Here is a 26,376-nt window from a genome sequence, read left to right as displayed (position 1 = left end):
CCACTTATTAAAGGAAATAGTAACAATAGCATCCAAGACCTCTCAGTACAAAATGGAAGCTTAACATCGAATATCATCTGGAGGATGGTAACAAATAAAATCTGCTAAACATCTAATTTTTTCCTTATTAGAGATCTGTCAAATAAATATATTTCGAATTGGCATCTAGTTGCGCAGTCTTTTCAATGCAAAATATATTATATAAAATAAAACATTCAGTGATGTTTCCGTCCTGTGACTCAGTCATTTTATTCTAAATGAAATATTCAATTTATGTTTGTTTTTTAAATTAATAATTGGATATAAAATAAAAAATTATATTTTTTAATACTTAAAAAAATGTCAAAATTAAATACTAATTTAGAATTAAAAAAATTCTATTGTAATAATTTTTATTAATGGGATTTGTTTTTTAATAAAATTGCCAAACCAAACTCAGTGTCACGACAGCCTATGTGGACCAAGATCTACAGTGCCCCTATTTGCTTCATTGACCGAGGGCCCTGGGGTGAAATGCATATGTCCCGGTTAGGTGGTCAGCCAAAAGCAGAATTCACAGTGTTTAGTTTCCAAGCATGCTTGGTCCTCCGTTTATCGACTCACTGAAGGAATAAAAGGCCTAGTCGACCTTTCCCTGACCGAGGATCGAACCTCGAACAACGTTGGGAGCGCGAGACACTACCACTACGCCACGAGGCTTCTAATAAAATTGCTATCAATATAAGATTCAACATATAATAATTTAAAATTCATATATATTAACGTATTTCAAAATCAAATTTCAAAAGTTTTAAATCCAAAATATAATAACTAAAATATAGAACTTATTACAATTCTCGAGAAAGGATTTAAATTGTTGAAAACAAAGATAACTTTACCCCGTACTGAGAAAACCGGGACAAGAATTTTAACACTTAAAATTCTAAGCTAATGAAGAAGAATTCTTTGTCCAAAATACATCTACATCTCGCCACATAAAATAAAATTATTCATGATCAGTTCAAAACTTGCCAACTGATTTTATTTCGTATGTTTTAAGATTATAAAACAGTCAAATTAAAAATTCATAATTTGACGTTCAAAACATAACGATATTAAATTCAAAATACAAAATTTTAAATTCAAAGGATAATAATTTATAAATAGAATTTATCGCAACTTTACAGAATGAATTTATTTGAATTATTAAAACCAAAAATAGAAACTCGCTTTACTGCAAACAGCACTAGAATTTTAACACTATAATTCTGCTCGACTAAAGAAATTCGTCGTGCAAAATGCATCACCCATTTCGCCACTTAAAACAAGATTATGATCAATCCATGATTTGCCCGAACTCTTCAAGGAATTCTGCTACAGTAGCTCCAAACAATGCTGTAGCAGTGGATACCATTTTAAAATTTCCCACATCAGACCGTTATTAAAAAAAGAACGTAATATCAAGTACACTTGAAAACTAACGATTAACGACTTTTCTTCACTTCAAAAGCGACGTGAGCCCGTCAAGGAGAATGATGAGGACGTGAAGTGACGTATTAAATACAGCGCAGTACTTAAAATCGGATATGTATGAAAATGAAAGATGTAGCGGGTGTGAAACAAAGTGTGAATGGACGTCGGAAAGGCGGGAAAGTGGTGGCGGGAAGACATTCTCCACTTACTCTTTGGAAGATGAAAATGGTAATTGAAGGATCCGTGGAACAACCATGTTACAAACTGTTAAATCTTTTTTTTTAAAGAAAGTTGAATGTAAAAAAATATATATATAAGGATTTTGAAAAAACTGTTATGTGTTTAAGGAAATGCCTCTCAAAATCAAGTAAAAAAATGTAGAATTATCTGTGTTAAAATGAAAAGACTATTTTAAAAGTTATATTATCACCATTAGAGTAATCTCTGTCATAAGTAATGAAAATGATAATTGAAGGATGCATGGAACAACCATGTTACAAACAATTAATTCTTTTTTTTTTTTAAGAAAGTTACATGTAAAAAATATAAGGATTTTGAAAAAAAAAATAATAATTCATTTTATTGTGAATGAATTTGAGGAAATGCCTTTCAAAATCAAGTAAAAAAAATGTAGAATTATCCTCGTTAAAATAAAAAAAAACTTTTTTAAAAGTTATATTATCACCATCAGGGCAATCTTTGCTATAGGTAATAAAAATGATAATCGAAGGGTACATGGAACAACCATGTTACAAACAGTTAAATCTGTTCTTTAAAGAAAGTTACATGTATATAAGGTTTTGGAAAAAACTATTTTAGTTCATTTCATTGTGAATGAGTTTGAGGAAGTGACTCTCAAAATCAAACAAAAAAAAAGTACAATTATTTTTATTAAAATAAAAAAGATTATTTAAAAGTTATATTATCGCCATCGGAGCAATCTTTGTTGTAAGTCTTGTATAAATGTCTTTGTTAAAATAAATGTTTTGTATAAATATCTTTTGTTAAAATAAATGTTTTATATAAATGTGTAAGTGTCAGAAGCAGTCTTTGTAAAAAGCATTCAACCGCTTTTTTTAATCTTATAATCTTAGTTTTATGTTAATTACATATGAAGTATCAGTATTTTTCATTTAGGGATGAAAACAAGGATCTGACAAAACATTCAATCATTACAAGAAAATTTATGATTACCATTCTGATTACTTATGATTAGTATTTAACTCAATATTTATGAATTAAGAATAAATTGACTTAATGACTGAGTTTAAGGCTGATACAGTTTATAGACTCAAAATTCCACTTAAAATATGCTGAAGTTTCAGTTGTGATCAGATGACTTTTTTTTTATTATTCTTTATTCTTCATTTGTTTATTCTTTTATTTATTTTTTTATTTATTTATTTATTGCTTAAAAACGAATCTAAAAAAACGAAATATTCAGTTTTGAGAAATGGTTATGAAAACCAGTGATTTAAAAGATTGAGAAATTTCTTTTTTTGGTTTACTTTGTAATGATTTGAACTGTGAAAACTTTTGTGTTTGGCTTTACTAGAATCAAATCTGCATATACTGTGCAAAACTTTTGGTTTAACAAATAAGATTTTCAGAAAAAAGTCATAAAAGCGCAGAGAATGAAGGTTGATATGGCTATTCAACGACAGGCTCTGCATCTAAAAGATTAAAAAAGATGAAATATAAAATTATGTACCAAAATTCCATAAGTTGTACTTCTGAAAGTTCTTTGTCCCAAATAAAACCATCCAACTAAAGTTTGGCGAAGTTTAGCCAAGAATGGCTCTTGCGCTAGTAAAACCGAAAAAACCAAACCAACCAACCAACCCAAACAAAGCTATTTCATAAATTTTATAATGGAATTCAGAATCGTCCACCATTAGAACTAAAAATCCAAATGAAAAGTTTTGCCAAATAGAATGTGTAATTCAATTATTTGTTAGTTAATTTATTTATTAGTTTTGTTGATTAAATTATTTAAGTCAAATCAATTCTTTTCAATGTTTACTAATATGAAGAATTTTTAAAAATTACTGATTTTTTTTCAATAAAATCCAACAAGATGATATTCGGATAGAAAAAAAAAGCAATAGACAATAATCATATACTTACAAATCCATGTTTGTCGGATATGTTGTTGGTCAGTTTCAATTTATGAAAGGAGACCACTTTTTGCATCCACTGTTCTCCAGTGGATGGGGAGTCTGGGTGTATGTACATTCTTTTGGGCATTTCTGGGTCTGCCTTGCCGGCCACGACCCACCTGCTGTTATGGAACTTATAACGACAATCGTCTGCAGCAACAATGTCCATCAACAGAATATATTTGGCCTTCTTGTCTAGACCACTGACTCGAACTTTGAAAGCTGGGAACATTCGCCTGCGTAGAAAAATCATAAACAATATTAGTAAATGTAGTAGTATATACGTCATAAATAATTAAAACATAATTTTGTGTTATTTTAGACAGTATTTTTTGGGGGGGATTGCAATATGAGTGTCAGCATCATATACCAGTCAACCTAATTATGACGTATGGCCGAATTATATCAGCATATCATATATCGCTTAACTTATAAGCGATATATGTATGATATGCTGGTCCAGATAATATGTGGGATATATGTAACCAGTAAAGATAATATGTGGGATATATGTAACCAGTAAAGATAATATGTGGGATATATCTAACCAGTGCAGATAATGTGTGGGATATATGTAACCAATCCAGATAATATGCGGAAAAGAGCTATGTAACAATTTACATTAGACTGAGTTAAATAGAAAAGATAATGCTAATAAATTATTATTATTATTATTACTTCTTTTTATACAAAAATTCATTTTGTTTATAGAAGAAAATTAAAGAAGAAATTTTCAATAGATTAAAAAAAAATTTAATTGTTTCTGGGACTAAAGAATTTTCATAATTCTCTTTCCCTACCAGGAAAACTCGCTATATCCTAAAAATTAGAAAGCAAGAAAAAAAAATAATTAGCATTAATGATAACTAAAAAGAAATTTCAATAAAAAGTAATCATTTAATAAATTTTGGTTAAATATTTTAAATCAAGATGAAATTTTTAACTATTTTAATTATGACGATTTATCTTCCATCTGCGAATTTTGGTAACTTCAATATTTCACAAGATGTCCTCACAATTAAGACTCTGTGCTGTTAAATCAAATATTTCTTCCTTTTCTATAACTTATATCGTACGTTTCCTGCTTATTTTTACATTTTTATCCCCTGTAAAAAGACGGTATATACTTTCTCGCATTCAAAGAAAAAGTTTTGTAATTATCAAAAATTGATAATTTGATAATTACAATAATTTTGATAATTTTTTGATAATTATCCTAGTTTATACATCTCTTCGCATTTCTTCACGTTTTGAAAACATATCTTTTTAATAATGATTATCTGTGAACATGGTCTTTTACTATTGGTTAGTACTTTGTAATCTTTACTTATAAAATGGTCAATCCACGACACATTTTATAAGGAATCCTTCAAAGGATGAAATGTCTGAAGTTCTATCAATTTATGTGAATATGAATGTTGTAATCGGAAAACAAACAAACCAATGAAATTAATTATGCTGCTTTTCCAGTCAAATTTTAGATTTATATCAAAGTTTAAACACAATTAGTTAAAGAAAAGGAACTATAAGTGCGTATAGGATTTTCTTTAACATACGGCAATACTAAAGACACAGTTTACCATATAATGAAAACAGTGGTGTGACTGGTAGCAAGGGGATTTGCATTGCCTTAAGCAGTGTTATAGATGCAATATTAATCAATCTTTAAAGTCAAATATGGTGAAGGTGAGAAAGTTTAACGTCATGTCTTGGGATCTATTTAACTTTTCCAAACTGCTGATGACGCCTGCGGGCCAGGACGCCACTTACCTTCTCTACGCCACTGAGTGTAAATATACGAGAAGAGCATACTTCGATTGATTTCGATACAGATATGCAATTATAATAAATGTTACAACAATTTCATTAACTAGCTTATACATGTTGGAGAAATGCAAGTTGGAATATGCTTATTACTTTCTGTATATGTAGTACAGAGGAAGTATAGTAATCGTCAAAATATTTGTACTTAATTTTAACGAATCTCTAAATTTTTGACTGATCACGAGAAACCAAATTTTTGGAAAATGCATGTCTGTCTGTGACAAAGATAACTCAGAAACGCTTGGAGCAAGACGGCTGAAATTTCGGATGTGATTTTTACACCAAATTTACAAATATCTATCAAACATTCAGTAAAAACTATTCACGGAAAATCCGTCTGTCCGGTTGTTTGTATATAAGTTAACACGATAACTTCAAAATAAAGATCTAGATATATAAAATTCAGTACATAGATTTAACATACATAGTGCACTTGTCAAATTTTAAGATAAATCCAACTACAGGTTGACTGTCTGTCGGTCTATATTTTTAGAACCGTGCAAATGCGATCACTAAAACGCAATGACTTACATATATCAAATTTAGTATGGAAATTTGTGACTACAAGTGTAATTTTATATCAAATTTTTGTTTCAATCGATTGTGGAAAGCGCATTTAAAATGAAAATAATATTTTCAGATAACATTAAAAGCATGCCAGGGATTGAACGCCAAAACAATTCACCAAGATTGGCAAGGTAGATTCGATAAAAATATTAAATCCACGCCAAAAGTTAATATTACATAAATATTGTGCACCAATGCATGTAAGGCATTCTCTGGGATAACGCTTTTATTAAAGAGTATGCGAGACAGTTTTAGCGAGACCACTTCCGCTGGAAATATATTTTTTTTATGTTAAAGAAATGCAAATACTTTATCGTCAAATGACTTGAGCTGTCTCTATAAATATCTCTTTTAGTAGACTAATTGCCCCAAGCATCAAATCGTATGAGCATCTGAATTTTCATGGTTTATAAAAGAACTTCACTGATGCGAGGGTTTAAAAAAAAGCAGCAAGCATTTGTTCGCATTTTAATGAAACCCATCCACCATCTTCATTTCCACGCAAGGATGCAAAAATGAAATCTGAAATGCGTGAAGTTTGCATCGTCACGTTCACGCCACTTTCCGCTAATTCAGATTAATGGTGAATGCAATTCGTGGTTTTCAATGGGAGGAATCTTGTTCACCATTAATCCATCTCATTCCTTTTGTTTGCAGGTTCTGTGGATGAGTCCTGATCTCGAAGGTATTTTAGAGCTACGAAGGTATTAAGTGGAAAGCATTATCTCTCCCTTTTACATTACAGCGGCGCGGCACCAATGCCAAAAAATACCTTCTCCATTTGTAAACCTAAAGAGAGATCTCACTAATGTGCCGCGACATCAAAAACAAGGAGCTTCGCGAGCTGCAAGAACCCTTGATGAAACCGATGAGAAAGCGAAAACACGTCGATTGCGCCATCTTTGGCCATGGCATTTTTCAGAATGCTTTGGCACAAGATTTAACTTCCGTGAAGTTATTTTGCTCGAAAAACTGCCTCTACTTAAATCCACCTCATCAGATGTCTTCCAGATTCAATCAAATTGTGCCTGTTTCTGCTAACTTTTGTGGTGAATGTCGCTGAAGCTAAAATCATATTCTTATATGACTAATTATTTAATATTAATTTTTCCATAAAATATTTCTGACTTAAAATGTCGATTCAAATGCTCCAACTTAAAGCCACTTCGTTATACGACTTCCAGATTCTACCAAATTGTGCTTCAATCTTCTAATTTTGGATGGGAATAGGCTCTGAAGTTTAAACCATATTCTTATATGACTAATTGTTTAATATTAATTATTCCATAAAATATTTCTGACTTGAAATGTCGATTCAAATGCTCCTACTTAAAGGCACTTCGTTATACGTCTTTCGGACTCTACCAAATTGTGCTTTTCTACTAATTCTTTCTACTACGGGAATAGGCTCTGAAGTTTAAACCATATTCTTATATGACTAATTGTTTAATATTAATTATTCCATAAAATATTTCTAACTTGAAATGTCGATTCAAATGTCTCTACTTAAATCCACTTCGTTAAATGTCTTCCAGATTGTACCAAATTGTGCCTCTTTCCTCTAATTTTGGATGGGAATAGGCATTGAGTCATATAAAACAGAGATTATTGTGACTGGCTGTTATGTTCATTGACTATCCAAATTTTTGCATAAGAAAACAACGGCCAATAAAAATTCAAAGAATCTTCAAACTGTTGGTAAAAGGCAAGAAATCTTTTCCATAATTTCTTTTAATATTTTTAAATTTCCAGGATATTGTAATATTGTGTTAAAATTACCATTCATAATGCGTCTTCCTCTAATTTCTTTGAGTTCGACACATTCTGTTACGTAGTGTTTATTTCGACACATATACATAGTGTTGTTTTCCATTCTTCCGAATTCTTTAAATTAGATTCTATATGAATTATTTTATTGTAATACGAATGTGACTTGCTTAACTATCATTAAAATAGAGAAGAAAAAATTTATACGTTTACTTATTAGGTATGTACTCTCTACGTCAGGTATTACATTTTTGCAAGTTTTTTTAAGTCAATCAGATTTATTATAGATCAATTAAACGTAATTATGTAGTTTGGGAAGCAACCCTCGTTTTATAATTTTGAGTTCTCTATCGCAAAGCAAATATAAATAGATTTAAGTTAATTATATTTATGTTCCAACAATAATTATGCTCTGAGAAATATCTTAAGGATAAACTTCACATATTTAAATCTTGGTCATATGAGGAAGATAATATCAATGCCGACATCCTCTTTCCAAATTTTTGCACCAATCCATGACAGGATATTCGATAAATACGGATCTAACATGCGGAAGGTCCTCTTATATCGTGGAATCCTATTTTAAATCTGCAATATTTGGGATATAAAAGCAAAGTTTTACCATCAAGCTACAAAGTTCTAAAACAAATTAGAACTTGACATTGAAAAATTGAAACAATCCATACATTTTAGCTGATTAACTACTATTATTATAGTCCTAATTCCCATAATAAATTATTCATAGTGCATTAATTCCTTTAAAAAAAAGTAAGAATAATCATTAAATTTGAAAAAGCTCATTTTCTTTTTATTATTGACTAACTACATTGACTTAAATCATGCAATTAACTCTGCTGCAAATACTTGCTCCATGGAGCAGCTCCAAGCATTTCATTGGTAATGATGAAATAATTATTGTTCCTTAAAAATAAGGAAAATATTATTCATGGATTTAATTGAGATAAATATTATCATTGGAATTCAATTTATGTTGAGCTTGATCCAAATTCAAAAAATAACAGTTGTGTTCTTTAACAACTACAACGAAGCTTATCCTCCGTTACAATAATTTAATCAATTCAAACTAAACAGACCTGGCTTTAGGATTGTCAGCTTTCAAATGCGTACAGTCAATGTGTCATTTCATAGGATCTCTTCATAAGAGTCAATCAACATTGAACTGACTAATTAGCACAACGAACTGGTTACATTATTTCTGAGGGGTATAATGTCTCATATATCTATTAGTACCGATATAAAATCTCAATATAACAACTATTCTTTATCGATCCAATTGCTCTCTTATATATAATTCTATGCCATTGTTTTGGGAATATTACTGTAATGATTTTGAAATATTCATTTTAAAAATGATAATGTTTATAGGTTGGTTTATTATTAATATACAGCATTGGGCATGAAGTGACTTTTATTATGATAATCGCTTAAAATGCTCTCCAGTCTAGATCTTACGACAAGAACCAGTAAATTCTTTGGTTGTAGATAATCCTTGGCAATTAGATAATTATGTGGAATATAGATAATTCTTTGGGTGTAGATGTTTAAGAAAACATGATTTTCTTCGCAAAATTTTTAATTATATTTTAAATTAAAATTAATCGATATTTTAATATTTTTCTTCGGTAACTTCAAAAGTATATAAAGGTATATCAACCAGTTTTACATTTTTTAAAAGCAATTCTTCAGTGGTACCAGTTTTATTTTCATGCAATTTTCTCTTATTTTGATTTAAACTTTTAAGAACATTTTACGACAATACTTTTCTTTTTTTAATTATTTGGATTTATGTATACACAAGTCACAATGATATTAAGTATATTTTTTCGTATGCGTATTACTGCTATCATAAATTTAAAATCAATTTTTAAAAATAAAATAAAGATAGATTAATTCAACCTAAAACAGATAAGTTTATATCACAATTTTGAATCTTATTATTTTTTAATTATTTATTTATTTGTTTCATTAATTTTATTTATTTATTTTTATTTTATTTTCTTGTATACGAAATATAAAGGAAGTACAGTAATTTTGAAAATATTCGAATTCAAGACTTTTTCGAATCTGCACGTTTCCTATCTCTATGAGTCTGAAACATTCTTGCTGTTTTGTGTATCTATATCTGTCTGTGTGTGAATATGATTACTCACTAACGCTTGAATTAGACGAATAAAATTTGGTATATGGAATTTAGGATCAAATTTGTATTATCTCTGAAGGGATTTCTTTCAAATTTGTCTGTGAGCATGATTCCTCACTAACGCTTTGAATTAGACGAATAAAATTTGGTATATGGAATTTTGGATCAAATTTGTATTATTTCTGAAGGGATTTCTTTCAAATTTGTCTGTGAGTATGATTCCTCACTAACGCTTTGGATTAGACGAATAAAATTTGGTATATGGAATTTAGGATCAAATTTGTATTATCTCGGAAAATATTTCTTTCATATTTTGAATGAAATCCATTCACAAGAAGTTTTTCAGTCTGCTATATATGTGAACTCAATAAATGCAAAACACAAAAAGCTAATTGGATAAAATTTGATACACATATTTAAATACCTATCTAAAATATAGATAATAAATTTTGCACCAAATCATCAAACAGCTATACTTTCACCTGCATGTAAACGCAATAACTCATAAACTCAATGATTTAAATAAATGAAATTCGGTATGCCATTTTGGTACTAAAACTAGTTTTATGCCAAGTTTTCGTGTTATTTGACCAGTAAAATGGCGTAATTAATACATATTTTGGCGATAGATTTAAAAATACTAGATTCATGTCAAAGAACTATGTTGCATAACTATCACTCACCAATGCTATGCAAAGCATTTGCCGCCCTATTCAAGGTCCACAATTTTATACAAATGAAAGGGGATAAGATCTTTATTAGAGAATATGGGAGGATGTTTCAGGGGGACCATTCTCATAGGTATAATTAATTTGTACCCACCTTGTGTACCTCGTGTGTTAAAGAATGCTCAAAAATCGTGTGGGACAAAGATGGCTGACACTAATGGTAGCTTGGTTTTTTTGCCTCATTTTCATCCATCTTAATGACAAGCTTCTTAAACTGCCCTCACTCATCCAGGCAATTAAAAATAGCGCCAGTTTTGCCAACCGGTGCCAGAGCTATGGAAACGAAAATGTCAGCTATGCTACACGAGCTAGGTATACTTGTTTTTCCCCTGCCTCAATTTTTGTTTCTTTTGAGACACTTCGTTTCTGAGACCTCAAGTGAGACTGGAAGCTATATCTAACTGCGTGTCTAATTTTACAGACACCTGTTTTTCTAAGAGATTTGTTGCTAAATTAGTAGCTCACACTTCAGCTGCGACTCTGACGAGAAAGAAAAGATACACGTGGTGTTCGAAGCCGTCTAATGATGATACCTTTTGTTGCTAAGCTTAAATCGGAAATCTGAGTTAAATTTTGAAAACAAGTTTAAGATATTTATAAACTAAATATGATATATAAGCATTATTTTAAAATTAATTGGTAATAAAAATTGGGAAACCCAGTCATTTATAGCCTGAATAAACAAAGAACTATTAAAACACTTTGGAAATAGAATTAGTCCCAAAGATTATGAACTTATTTAACTACCTAATTAGATGACACCTTCTATTTTGGATATTGATTGTTATTTTAAACCTTACAGATGTCATTATTTTTTTCGGAGATTGACTGTTAATTTGGATCAGAAATTGGATGACACGTTCTATTTCGGATAATTATTTTTATTTTAAAACATAACAATTTTTTAAAATCATATCACCTAAAAGTATTTAACTGATTTAAAGTTTTAAATAATTGTTGCTTTGATATAATTAAAGATTTAAATTCCAAAAATTCTGTAATTTATCGGAAGATAACTTTTTACCAAGCATTAAAAAATGATGGATTTCTTTCTAAAAGGAAGGTTATTAAATCAAAAATTAATAAAAAAAATATAAATTAAAATGCTGAAAATTAATTAAATGCTCTTATTAAAAATGCTGAAAATCCCACAATATCATTAATATAATGACTAATTATGTTACATTTTTAGCTCATAATTAATATATCTATCACAATTTTATTAATTATGTAACTAATATCTGTTCGTTCTAATTATTTATTGCTATTAATGCTGTATTAAAAAATGTTTTAAATTTGAAAATAAGAAAAAAAAAATGAAATAAAATTTCAGTAAGTTTAGATAGCAAAAAGAGAGAGAGAGAAAATAAATAATTTACAATAACCAGAAATTTTACAAATTACAATAATATATTAAAAATTTGTCATTTTAGAGATATCTCTAGCGTATTCTATGTTAAATTACTCTTATAGAACCTATCCAATTTACTTTCACAATTTTGCACATATAATGCACAAAATTCTCATAATAATAGTAAATTACTGTATATGAAATTACAGCTTCAAGAATATCATTGCGAAATATAAAATTATTACTAATGACAAAATTAGTTTTGGTCATTTTAGTTTCCTGGGCATTGAAATTTATATTATCACCGTTAGCACTATATTATCTGCAATTTTGTTAAAATAATAGCACTAATATTTATTCTTTAAAGCAAAGTTAATAACTAATTTGAATACAAATTACATATCAAGCATCTGCATTCAACTGAATAAGCAGATAATTTAAATCCGTATTATAAAGTTACAACTCTCAGTTTTAGTCGCTTTAGAAAGCGAGACATTGAAATTTATATTACCTCCGTTAGCACTATATTATCTGCCATTTTGTTAAAATAATATTAATATTTATCCTTCAAAGCAAAGTTAATAACTAATTTGAATACAAATTACATATTAAGCACACTTTCCAAAATGAACACATTCTGAGCATTCAACTGAAACTGAATAATCAGATAATTTAAATCAGTATTATAAAGTTACAAACAATTTGAGACTGCAACACATGATGATCTTTCCGTTTTACAATTTGGTTATTAGTACACATTGATGTTTAAAACACTGGAGTGACTAAACGAAAACAGCACTGCTCTTTGTACCCAATTTGGTTCATTTAAAATTTACGATTCGCTATGAATATAAAACGAGTTATTAAATTGCCCAAAGCTCTTCGCTCGATAGTTTGTTATTCCTAAATGAAAAAGAGTAAAAATCTTGCCTTTAGGTTATTATAAATCTCGCCAAGTGAAGAAATGAAGGAAATGGATATTCATAAACTTTCCGATTCCGAAAATTTGTCGCTGTTTTCAAATCATATTTAAATAAATATTAATATTACGCGCTTGAATTTATAGTTCATTTGAAATTTATTTTGATGTTTTGGATGATGCAAGGTATATATATTTTTTTCCTATAGATGTCGTGGTGAATTTTAATACTGCCGTTAACTTTTTTATGCTTTTACTGACGTAAAAAAAATAGCACTTAAAATTTTGAAATCCATTTATTTGTAAATATTCTTTGGTCAAAATTATTCATAAAGACACATTGAAAATAAATTTTTAAAAACATTCTTTTAATTTACATAAAAGCAAAGTAGAAAAATCAAAGAAAATGTCTAAAAATTCTGAATTTTTTGGAATTTTTTTTGATGGGGGGGGATGTTGTTTTCCTTTTATTTTTATAATATATAAATCAGTATTAAAACGCATATCAGTATTAAAATGAATAAAAATGATAAAGAATTTATTTAGGTAGTAAATAGCTGTTTGCAAAACAAAAATGCATGTTAAAATTTCAAATATGAGATTTATATGTAATTCTTTAAATTTGATTTTTTCAAGTGTGAATGAATTAGCAGATATTTAATTATGTTTATGAAATGAATACGGAAACTCAATAAAGAAAATAGTAAAACACATTAACTTATGAGAAATTTTGAATAAACTCTGTATTCATGTTACCAACTCACTCTGTATTGATTTTCCGTAATAAAACTATTAAAATTCATTTTAAGAAACTGAAATGCAGAAATAATCACAGATAATTTTTGCATAAGGTGAATATTTTTTCTCTTAACTATTTAAAAAGCAATATTCATAAATTATTACTTACAATAAATTTTATTATTTTAAAGAAATTGTTACAGATTATTTGCTCAAGTAAATTATCTTTGCATGCACGCTGATTTGATTTAAACTTTTAAATAAATTTCTTTCATAAATTTCATTGGTGAATTGATTATTTTTCAAAGCACTACGAAATACTAAGAAAATTTACATTATTTGATAGATATTAATTATTGTATTATGAAGAAATGAAATTTACTCAAATAATTACTTTAAATAAAGTATAGAAACATTTACAGTAAAACTCTTGCAAAATTCTGGTATTGTTTAAAAAACTTTACTTTCAATCAATTTCCTTTAAAATCAATTTAATTTCCTTTCCTTTTTCCTTTCCTTTCCTGAAATGATATATAAACTTTTATATGAGCGAGAAGTTATGATAATACAATATAAGTATAGTTGACCACACATACTTTTAAATAAAATAAGATTTAAATTCTCAGAATTATTTGAAGTCAATACCATTAAAAGATGTTGAAACTTTGATTTCGAAATAAGATGAGGCAAACGATTAAAAAAAAATTTAAAACAGTTTTCATCAAAGCTCCAATAAGAATTTTCTGCTTTAGAGAAAATATGTCAATTAGAAGTTTTCGCAATTTAATGATGCACGTTTTCCATATTCCAAAGTAATGGAATTCTGCATTCTTTTTAAAAAAATCTTGCTTATACCCAGAAGGTATATAAATTCTGAAACATATTCAAAAGAATTGTCTTGTTTTTCCATACAATTGGCAAACATTTATATTCTCTCTTGCTCTTCTGTTGACATTTTTTAAATTTTTTTAAGCATTAATAATTGCGCCAAATGGTGAGAGATCATGGTGCCATTACATTGCGATTCTACTGCAAATGACCTTTGAAATCAATCGTTATCCGGCGCCAACCAGACCATTCATAAGTCATTAAATACAGGAGAAATGAAATTCAAGAAAGAAAACTCGCTAAGATATATAATTTTTATTAAAAATAATCTGGGTATGTCTTTTTTTTCAAAAAAAAAGCATTATATATAAATAATTTCACACAGACAAAATATGAGTTCTTTTTCCCTTTGTTTAGATATTCATTATTAATGATCATATGTTTATCTTAGAAAGTTAGAAATAGGCATTTGAATCGGCCGTGCCAAAGGAAAGTCAGTGATAATAGTTGGTTGAGGGCTCTGTGAGACCCAGTAAGGTTTGGTATTGAAAGTAGAAAACAACTTCAATGTTATCGATACTGATGTTTTCTTTTTCTTATTTAGAATTTGAGGAATAACTTTTTAGCTTAGTGTCTTGCGATTCCATCTAATAAGTGAATAAAACTCTCGCCATTCATTTTTCGGACACATAAATGATAGCGAATTAAATCCCACAAAAACTCTAATGCAAAATCTTCGAATTCAAAACAATAAAATAATAAATAATTTACTTTTCGGTTGAATAGTCAAAAAGACTTATTTATTTATTTATAATTATTTTTTTTATTATTATCCTTCATATTTTCTTTCCCATACCTTTCATCTGAATAAATAAACAAAAAGCAAAAAGAATTCATAAAGAAATGTTTATGAACCTTGGGGAAGGAAATTAATGCACATCATTTGACATTATGTTATTTCTGCGGACACACACACAAAAAAAAACAATTTTTAAGGCTTTTGACACCCGTTTTTAAAAATTAAAACGCTTCATTTCTTCAGATAATGCCACTTAAACGTTTTTTCGGCACTTTTCAGAAAGACGGAAGTAATGTTTTAGAAGAGGTGTTTTGAAGAAAAAAAAGGGTCCAGAGGAAATCTGCAACATGTTTTGCATCCCTTTAACATTTAGCGTCCACGCAAATCAATCGACCACCCATGTGGACTGATTGCAAGTGAAAGCCATTCTTTCGTGACAAAGCACCATCACGAAAGAAAAAAAAATAACAATAATCGATCAAAAACAAAGCGAAAGATTCCGTAAGGGTAATACTAGATTATGAAAAAGTTGGGGGTGACGCAAAATCAAAAACACTTGAGGAATATTTCCAAAATTAGTAGGTGCAAGTTAGTTTATCATTCTAGTAGGCATGTAGACGAAATAATAAGAGGCGGATGCTTATAGGACGCCTGACTTGATGCGTCGTCAAACACTTTCTGCTTGAGCCCCCACATGAAAACGAAGTCTGTGTGTGGACTAAAATATTTGTGAGGAAAATCTAAAGGTTGATTAATCAAATAAATCACGAAAATGAATACTGCCAAAAGTTACCACGAAAAGACAAAATACGAGGTCATTTTTTTGGATTGTTTTTTTCATACGTGAGTAACTATAAAGTTGGCTAGTACAATTCATAATTTGATAGATAAATTAATTATGATACCAAACCAAATTATTGAGCAGTCAAAAAATCCTAACCATTTTGATATTTTTGAAAAAAAAAAATTATTTTATTTTGTTTTGTACGAAGTATAGAGAAAGTATTTTGATCGTCAAAATTTTCGAATTCGAGATTTTGACAAATCTCCATGTTTCAGACTTTCCAGAGTTCGAAAAACACATTTTTGGAATTATGTCTATCTGTCTGTGACAAAAATAACACAAAAACGCTTTGAAATAGATTGATAAAATTTGCCATATGTTCTTTGTACCAAATATGTAGATTTCTATCAAATTTTGAACGGAATCCATTCAGAGGAAGTCTGTCAGTCTGACTATCCTAATACAAGTAAACAAGATAATTACAAAATGAACAGCAGCTAGGTGGATAAAATTTGTTACACTGAGTTAACATCTCAAATAAAGATACCCATCGAATTTGCAACCAAATCCATCCAGAAGTTGACTTTCTGTCTGTCTGTACTTTTACAAACATGTAAACATGCTAACTCAAAGGTGCAAAGACTTAAACGTATGAAATTTGATATGTGATTTTGTGATTACAATTATAATTTTGTGTCAAAGCTTAGCCTCAATCAGTTGAAATATTCGATTTTCAGGTACCTTTTGTTAAATGCTAGAAATTAACCGTGAAAAAAAAATCGCCAAAGATAGATTCAATAAAAAATGCTAAATTTACATAAGATCAGTTTTTCTTTTATATTGTTTGCCAATGCCATACAAGGAAGTTGTGACATTATTCAAAGTCCAGAATTTTATACGGAAAACGGGACTTCTTGTTGCGTACAGCCGACCACCCCGCCACCACTGAACGTAGCAGTATCGACAGGATTTGTTGTGGTCGACTGCTATACGGGAAACGGGACTATCGTGTTGATGGTAAAATCTATAGGATGATTCATTAAATAACAAATTAAATTTCATCAAATTATACAATAACATAGAAAATCAACTTCCCTTTTGGAATTTCTCGATTTTTGCGACGCTTCTTTTACTACGTTGTTAACTGGTAAAATCTTAAGACTTTTTAATTATGTTTCTTTGTGTATGAAAAATTAAAAAATAAAGGTTTCAGCTGTAATTTTGTTGGTACAATCCATAATTTGATTGATAAAATAAATAAAGGGTGGAAATCAAATAATTAAATAATGTCCAAAATCATAACCATATGACGATTTTGTTGTTTTATCTACTTTGCTAACTACAATGCAGATGATGAAATAATCTATAGGATGATTCATTATATAGGTTATGAGAATGAATTCTAGAGATAGAAAATCGTCATTTCATTTTATTTATTTTTTTATTTTTGCAATGTTACTTGTTTTATGCTGCAGTCTATATTGCTGGTTGGTAAAACCGTAAAGCTACTTAAATAAATAAATCACATAAGATAAATTATAACAATATGTATATAGGGTAGAAAATCATATCTTTTTGGTGCCTTTGCAATGTTTATTGGTTTGTATAGCTTACAGAGCATAAAATCTGCCAAACGATTATTTAAACAAATTCAGAAAATAAATTATAACGAGTCATATTGTTGTGCCTCTTTAATTTTTCATCTTTGCCATGTTTTATGTCTATTTTGTTAACTATTATGTAAGTTGTAAAATCTCTCGGGTGATTCATTAAATAAATTATGAAAATAATTCTCACAAAACAAATAACAGTATATAATATTGTCGCTTCTTTTCGATTTTTTTCGATTTTTGTTATGTTTGTCGTTCTATGTTACGATCTACATTGACGGTTAATAAAATGATCGTAAAAGTTAATGAAAGAAATAAATACTTATAATATAAAATAAACAAACATTACCAAAAGGTATGATTGGACGAAAATTGTCTAAATTAGAAACTTTCAGAATTTTTTTTTCTTGTTTCTTCTCCTATTAAAGGATTTGAGTCTAATTATATAATAAAGTGTTGGTTGAACAAATCTAAAGATTGGAAAAATTAAGAGAAATGATGAAAATAAATATTAATGCAAGATACGATTGTGTTGAAACAGTTGAAATTTCTGAAACTTTTTCGATATTTTATACAAAAATAAAAGAATATGCTTATATATTGCAATATTATCAATTAATAAGAATAAATAAATTAATTAATCACGGAAAAAAAATTTGACGGAAAGTACAAAGTTAGCGAAAATCAACGACATTTTTGGAGCAATCAACTTTCATATAGTTTTTCCGTTCAATAAAAACTTGAATCTATGTATATACAGGCTGTTGCCAAATTCGACCGACAAATTCGGTGGGGTGATAGTAGGTATCAAGAGGATAAAGAATCACCATACAACATGGGGTCCCAAACGACGTCTAATAGGTGAAAATCATAAAAATATATGGAGTCGGAGAACTGTTGAAAACTGTAAAAAAATAATAAAAAAATAACAAATGCTCTTTCAACTACGAATTTGTTAAAATTGAAAGTACGTTCTAAAAAGTTTCTTTTCATGCTGGTAATATGCGGATTTGATTATTTAGGGGGGGCATAAATTACTGAAAACGAAAAAGTACTTTAGAACCCATATTTGCAAAAATATTAAAACTTGGAAATAAAAGCTTGAAAATGTAAAGAATTTTATATTCTATAATTTGATATAAGCGTGTATTGTGAGAACAGGGGCGTTTTAAAGATATTCAAGAAAAACTAAAACGGGAACAAGGAAACATCACTGCAACATCAGTACCGATGTTCGCAGAGAGCGTTGCCAAATTTGAAAGCGACCTCTCTGAATTTGTCGGTCGAATTCGCAATACCCTATATATTTGGAGGCATATATGTGACGTCATAAATCCTATTTTAAATAACTATTCATATTCTGAAAGTCGAAAATTCAATTTTTCGTATTCAAAAATTTAAATCTTTTACCAATATTCAAAAGAATTTTTTTTTAAATTTTCAATAAAATATTGATGAAAACGAAATCTTTCTCATTTAATATTAATAAAAATTTAAATCTATAGGTAAAATATTAATGAAAGATAAATTTTTCAGTAATATCTTAATGAAAATTAAAATGAAGTGAAATGAAGAAGTTCGGAGCGCATACAAATCTAAATATTCGTTTAAAAACTAAGTTCCCCAAATGACTCTCGTAATTTCAATCTCTAAATGTCTTCATCAGGTTTCGGGGTCGTAAAGAGGAGACAGCCTTGCTTATATAACTGAAATCTTCATTTGGATGGCGGTATTACTTGCGTGCGATGATCAAATGAAAACAATGACAAAACATAACGGAAATAACTGATTGTGAATTTTGACAGCTAGAAAAGCAAACAAAACTGAAAAAACACTTTATATGACTATGAAATTTAAAAACGAGACAATTTATGGTTGACGTGACGACGAAAACAAAAACAGGAAATGACATAATCTGAGCATGAGAAAATTGAAATATATATTTAAAAAAACTCATTATTTAAATGAAGATATACCATTATAAGTAGAACTTTTTTACAACTTCTAATTATATAAGCGCAATTATATTCTAATATATAAAAGCGCAATTATATTCTAATATATGTAAGCGCAATATTTTGGAAATAATGAAATTATACTTCATAATTTCTTTTTTCGCATTACGATATATATATATATATATATATATATATATATATATATATATATATATATATATATATATATATATATATATATATATATATATATATATATATATATATATATATATAACAGACTTGGAGAAGAAATATATAATATGTGTGTCTTTATATATCGATAATGGATATCTGCAAATAATAAAGGATAATACGAGCGTGTTTTGGCACTCTTTGGCACATAGAATAAACCGCAAAAAGTAGATTATGGTATTTGGCATAAATTTACTTCCGAAGGTGAAAATATATACTAGAAGAGACTTTTTAAAATTTTAATTAATTAAAAATCAAAAGATATTTTTAAAAAATTTTGGCAATAATTTCTGAAAATGTTCCCCAAAAAATTGAGTTTTACACCAAAAATGTGTATCTTTAATGATACCAATTGACATGCAATTTATTATTAAATTTTAACAATTTTTTAAAATAATTTTTTTTGCATAATTTTTACACTATTTTACATTGTTGCCATGAAATTCAGACAGCCTTTATAAAGTATCTAATCATGTGATTTTCATCGATTGCTGAAGATTATAAAAGATAGGACCTGCTGATTATCTCCACAGTTTACATGAGGAATAAAAAAGTAATGTAATAATATCCCGAAAGAAAATATGTAATTAGAAGGTTAATGGCACGGACAATTATGCTTTTAATGTCACTATGATGCCATGGGATTCGACTCCATTAAGAAGGTCCGTGTGTGTAATAAATAAGTTTAAAGTTAATAAAATAACACGGCTTTATATCCATCAAAATTTGGTACTTAAGAATACTTTGTTGAAGTTTCTGACTATAAAAATTAAGCATAAGAGATTTAATTGCAATTAAATATCAACAATATTAACAAAACAAAACCCAGCTGTTCGAGAAAGGAGACTATATGAATATAATGAAAAATTAGGATTAATTTTCATTGAACATAGTATTTAACAACAAAGCCATTTTTCAAAGTACCTTCTCATATAGACAGCCTTAAATTAAATCATAAAAATCAAAATCTCTCAAGTTCATCAAAATCTCCAAAATTCAAGAACGAAATTCTCACTCTTCTTTATTCTGGTTAAAAAACTCTTTATTTTCATAAATTTTTCAAAGCAACGTCACGTGTAAATCAAAGACCTTAAATTCAGATGCACTGATTAAAATTACTCAAATCCATCAACCTCTATAAAATGCAATTACAAAATACATACGGGGATTTCCTCACAATGACAAAATCCATTTCCAAATTAATCAGTTTCACAATATTTTTGAAAACACAGGCTGTAGCGTCATATTCAGATTCACCAATCAAAACTCGCTGAAGTTCATCAACTTCAACAAAAGAACCCGACCAAAACCCACAAAAGCATTCTCTCCCAACGTGAGAATTAATCCCAATAGTATTTCCACTCCTGCGATTGAAGCAGCGAGTTTCTTTAGTTGATAAAACCACAGAAGAAGACAATAACCCAACCGAGACAAAGGGTTGGCAAAACAGTAGCGTTAAGATATGACACTCGCTCATCATAAATCTTCCATGATTTTCGGGACAGAGGGAAAGCGAGACGAGTCCGAGTTATATCGCGCAAAGAATTTCCATCCCATGATTAGCAATCGGAAATTGGTAGTAGCTCGGATGCACTCGGCTTAGTTCGGCCTTTGTTTCTACTATTGGAGACGCGCTATGAATGAGACATCAGAAGTTCTTGCAGTGGATTGCTGCTGAGCTTACTTTTAAGTAGTGAAGGGAACGGAAGGGTTTTTTTCACTGGTTTCCGTCTTTGGTAGCTTTGCCAGTGAACCGGTTGGGTGTCAAAGAGTTCGTTGCTGCTGAATATATGGGAGTGGGACTTTGTGGCCTCCATAAAAGAAAATAATACTGACAAATTAAGAAATAAGGGGGGAAACGGAATACTAAAATCTGTCATAACAAATTACAATCCATCATAAGTATATGTCGCATTTTTGTGCCAAAATCGGGTTGAGTTTATTTAATGCATTAAGCACCTGAAGGTCATGTTTTGTTATATGACCCTATCTGTCAAATCAGATGCCTGTGCTTATAAATGTTTAAAGATAAAGTAAAATGAACTAGCAAAATAATAAAAAAAGTAATTAAATGCCATTTATATAAATGGATTTTAGTTTTATACTTACGCTTTAATTATATTTTTTTAGTATCATTTTTGCTGAAACTAGCAATGGAATAGAATTTTTTATATTCATATAATTTCAACTGAACTTGTTCAAAATCAAACAATTTTAAATTAAGTTTAAGTAATTAATTAAATCTCAGCCTTAAATCGAATATCAATTGATAAAGAAAAAAATTTTTTCTTTAAATTGAGATTTTTATTAAAAGAAATCAATCGCTTAACAGTGGTTAGTAAATTAAAAAAAAAGATATTATTTAACATTTTTTAAACTATGCGAGAGGTGGTTTCTTAAGAGATAAGTATCATAAGAAATAAGTGATTGTTACGAATTTGCCTCAGTTTCTTATATGTACTATTTTAAAAACTCATAAAAACTTATGCAAAGCTTTAAAAAAAAAAAAAAAATTCGTCAGCATTCAAAGAACTGAACAATCAACAAATGTCGAGGCGTAACCAGCAGCGTGAGAATTATGAATTTAGACTCTGAATCTTGAAAGAGATATCATCAAAAATCATCACAATTAAACTAGATAATAGCAAAGAAATTAAAATTAATTTTTTAGGCATATCTTACTTATCCGTATATTTGTTTAATCAAGTTCATCAAAAGTCTTTTTTGCATTTATAGGGTAGTAGACTTCTATTGTCAACCAAAAGAACGTTCTAAGTGAAAAGTGTTAAAAACTAAATCAAAACTAATTTTAGTGTTTTATACATTTTGATGGTATTTCATCAAAGTGTATGCAAAATGCCAGAGCGACTCTCTTCTATTTTAATTTATCAGAGATCCCAAATAATAGCACCATGTCAAGACAACCCATAGTGTGAGATTTAAGAAAGTGGGCATTGTATCTGGAGAGAGATATTGCCAAAGGGTCTAAATGAAAAATTTGATAAGTCCTTCATCCTTCTGAGACACATGTGATTTGCACAAATTCGTGCCAATTTCACTGCACCGTCTCACCCTCGCCAAATATGAAATCTATTAAATTTTATGCAAAACTCCAGAGCGACTCTTTTCCGTTAAAATTTGCCAGTGGTCCAAATAATCGTCCTATGACATGGCATAACCCACATGGGGAGATTTATGAAAGTGAATTTTGAATCTGAAAAGAGATATCGCTAAAGGTCTTAAATAAAAAGTTTGAGGAGTCCATCTGATACCCACGTGATTTGCACGAATTTGTGCCAATTTCGCCGATTCACTCTCGCCAAAGATGATATCTATCAAACTTTATGCAAAACTCCAGAGCGACTCTCTTTCGTTAAAATTTGCCAGTGGTCCAAATAATCGCCCAATGACATGACATAACCCACACGGGGAGATTTACGAAAGTGAATTTTGAATCTGAAAAGAGATATCGCTAAAGGTCTTAAATGAAAAGTTTGAGGAGTTTGATTTGCACGTGATTTGCACGAATTTGTGCCAATTTCGCCGATTCACCCTCGCCAAAGATGATATCTATCAAACTTTATGCGAAACTCCAGAGCGACTCTCTTTCTTTAAAATTTGTCAGCGGTCCAAATAATCGTCCTATGTCGCGGCATAACCCACACGGTGAGATTTATGAAAGTGAGTGCTGGATCTGGAGAGAGATACCGCCAAGGGACATCCCTGCTGAACCAGGAACAGATAACGCGCATCACGACGGTTGAGTGCGATTTCAAGCCTGCGGTGATGCATCATGCGAAAAGAGAGAGGATAGCTCCAGAGATCTTTATCATTCATCCACAACACGAAAGCGCTAAAGATAAAGATCTCGGAACATAAAAACACCACTAAGATGCGATTCACCATTTCAGGATGGCACGTCTTTGACGTGGGTTTGTCACGGTGTGTCACTAACGAATGGATATATATACTACATCGCACCGTCTTCTGCAAGATACAGGCGTTCCCAGGAATTGTGAGGAATGTTCACCTAATGAGAGATTTCCTGTAAGAGATAAAGGAGATGAAAAATCTGTGATGGTATCTTTGAGTGATGACACAAAAGGCGCCAAGTTCTTCACTGGAACTGAGAATTTGCAACACCAGTTCTGTAGAATGTAGTTCGAGATGCTCAGTTCTAATGTATATGTAGGAAAAAAATACTTTACATATGCATATTGTTGAAAGCATTCGAATAAAAGAAATTGTACGATAAGTAATAAAATATTCTAATTCTTCATCAGAACTGAGAATCAGTTTTGGAGTGATTACCCAGAATGGCTCAATAAAATATATTGCCTAATTCTGATATACATATATATTTTTAGATATACTATTATAATATATATGCTGCGTAAAAATTATTAATTAATGAATTAATTAATTTCATAATTAAAATTATTAATTAATAATACAAAAAATTATAGATAATAGCTCTTTATCAGAATTGAGAATCAGTTTTCGAATGATTGTCCAGAATAAGGCAATAAAATGTATTGCCTCATTCTGGAATACTATATTTTTTAGGTATGTTGTTGTTACTTATGGCACTTGCCATAGACAAACCCGCTGACGAAGTCAACGATTTTAGTCGAGTTTGTGTAGTAGCTTCTGAGCGTAAAGGCCTCTGAGCACCCGACAACAGAAATCTGACTTCTAGCTCATATGAAGATGACGCTCACAGCTGGAACACAGGGTAAACAGATAGAACACAGGGTAAAAAGCAACCATGCCCGAACCCCCAGATCACAAGGAAGACACACTACCTCTAGGCCAGGACGCCGGCCTTGTTAGATACACTATTATAATATATATGCTGCGTAAAAGAAATAATTAGCTAGCTCTTCATCAGAATTGAGAATCAGTTTTTGAGTGATTGTCCAGAATCTTTCAATAAAGTATATTGCCTAATTCTGATATATTATACAGAATATATACATTTTAGAATTACTTTTAATAATATACTTTTAGAATACTTTTTAGAATTACTTTTAATAATATACTTTTAGAATACTTTTTAGAATTACTTTTAATAATATACTTTTAGAATACTTTTTAGAATTACTTTTAATAATATACTTTTAGAATACTTTTCAGAATTACTTTTAATAATATACTTTTAGAATACTTTTTAGAACTACTATAAAATATACAAATACATGCGTTCTATGCATGAAGCAGAAAATTCCCATTTAAGTAACAATTTAAACTCAATATAGCTTAAAAAAGAATATTATTTGAATTGTTAACACGCTTTAAATGTTATTTTTCAGTTTTTTTAAATACAAGTTGTGATTTAAGAACATTTATATAGACTACAATTCCCTGACGAGATTTCTTGAGACGTAGATCATCTGCCAAAATAGAGAAAGAAGAGCGGACGCTGTAATGTATTGGGAAACAACTTTCATTATATAAATTTTGAATTCACTAATGCAAATTATCCCAATTTTTTATGTGTCAAACTGCACCAACTCTTATATTTTGCACAAGTAATAATTTATAATGTACTGATTGATTTTTGAAGGCTATATAGTACTGAAACATATTCTGTAGTGTTTCACGAAGATTTCTATTTCTCAAAACATATTATCCAGTAATCACTCAGTAATTTCAATAATATTCTCAAAAGTCATCCATCACTTCAAGCATGAAAAACTGTAATGCACATAATAGATAATGTTCAATAAAATTTCAGGAAAATGATCCATCTTTTTAAACAAGATTGCAGACAAGATCTGATGCTCAAATGCATAAAAAAAAGACAAATAAAACTCGACATTTAGTATGGAAACGTTTTCATCCGCAATTGCAAATTAATCATAATTAATCAAGATAACAGAAATAACCATTAAAAAAACTAAAAAAATTTAAATGTTTGCTTCATCGCTGAAACAAACTTGTGGGTAGAAAATTATATTTAAGTATGTTATACCCGGAAAACTAGAAACAATTTTAATACATAATATAACAATAATACTCACATTAATGGAAAACATAAAATGAAATTAATCTTTATCACAGAAATAAATCATTGGAAAAAAATAAAATCTTCTGTCATTTTTTGGACTCGTATGATTACAATAGGGCCATTAGAAGATTTTGAAAGATTACATGATATCTTTTACCGTCAATTTTCCAAAGATAATTTCTTTGATATACGACGAGAATTAAGTTACGTGGTTTTTCGGAGACATTTGAAGACAGTAAAATTGATCTAACGTGAAGAAAATTACAATTTAACACAATACTTATCACACCAATAATCATGAAAGATTTTCCTTGAAGGAAAATGTGTAAATCTAACATCTAGCCATTGAAATACGCACTGTCATACGAATTAATCGATAAAAAACTTCATAAAGAACGATGAAGCCCCTATTTTCGAGCCCTGTCAATGAAAAGGTGGATTCTCTTTAGCTTTAAAATTAAGTCATTGTTGTAATTTCAAATTATTT

General features: G+C 29.4%; 1 protein-coding gene across 3 annotated transcripts in view; it reads right to left on the bottom strand.

The window, feature by feature from the left end:
* The window catches only part of LOC129971623 (optomotor-blind protein-like), a 149,014-nt gene that overhangs the window by 73,084 nt on the left and 49,554 nt on the right, over nt 1–26,376 (bottom strand). For all 3 annotated transcript variants that reach the window (XM_056085566.1, XM_056085569.1, XM_056085567.1), the window contains exon 3: nt 3,580–3,847. In XM_056085566.1, coding sequence (XP_055941541.1) covers nt 3,580–3,847 — 268 coding nt within the window. The remainder of the gene's footprint in view (nt 1–3,579; nt 3,848–26,376) is intronic.

Source organism: Argiope bruennichi, chromosome 6 (genome assembly GCF_947563725.1).
Source record: "Argiope bruennichi chromosome 6, qqArgBrue1.1, whole genome shotgun sequence".
Taxonomy (NCBI): Eukaryota; Metazoa; Arthropoda; class Arachnida; order Araneae; family Araneidae; genus Argiope; species Argiope bruennichi.
The sequence above is the reverse complement of the archived record's forward strand: the minus strand, read 5'-3'. Positions and strand labels throughout refer to the sequence as shown.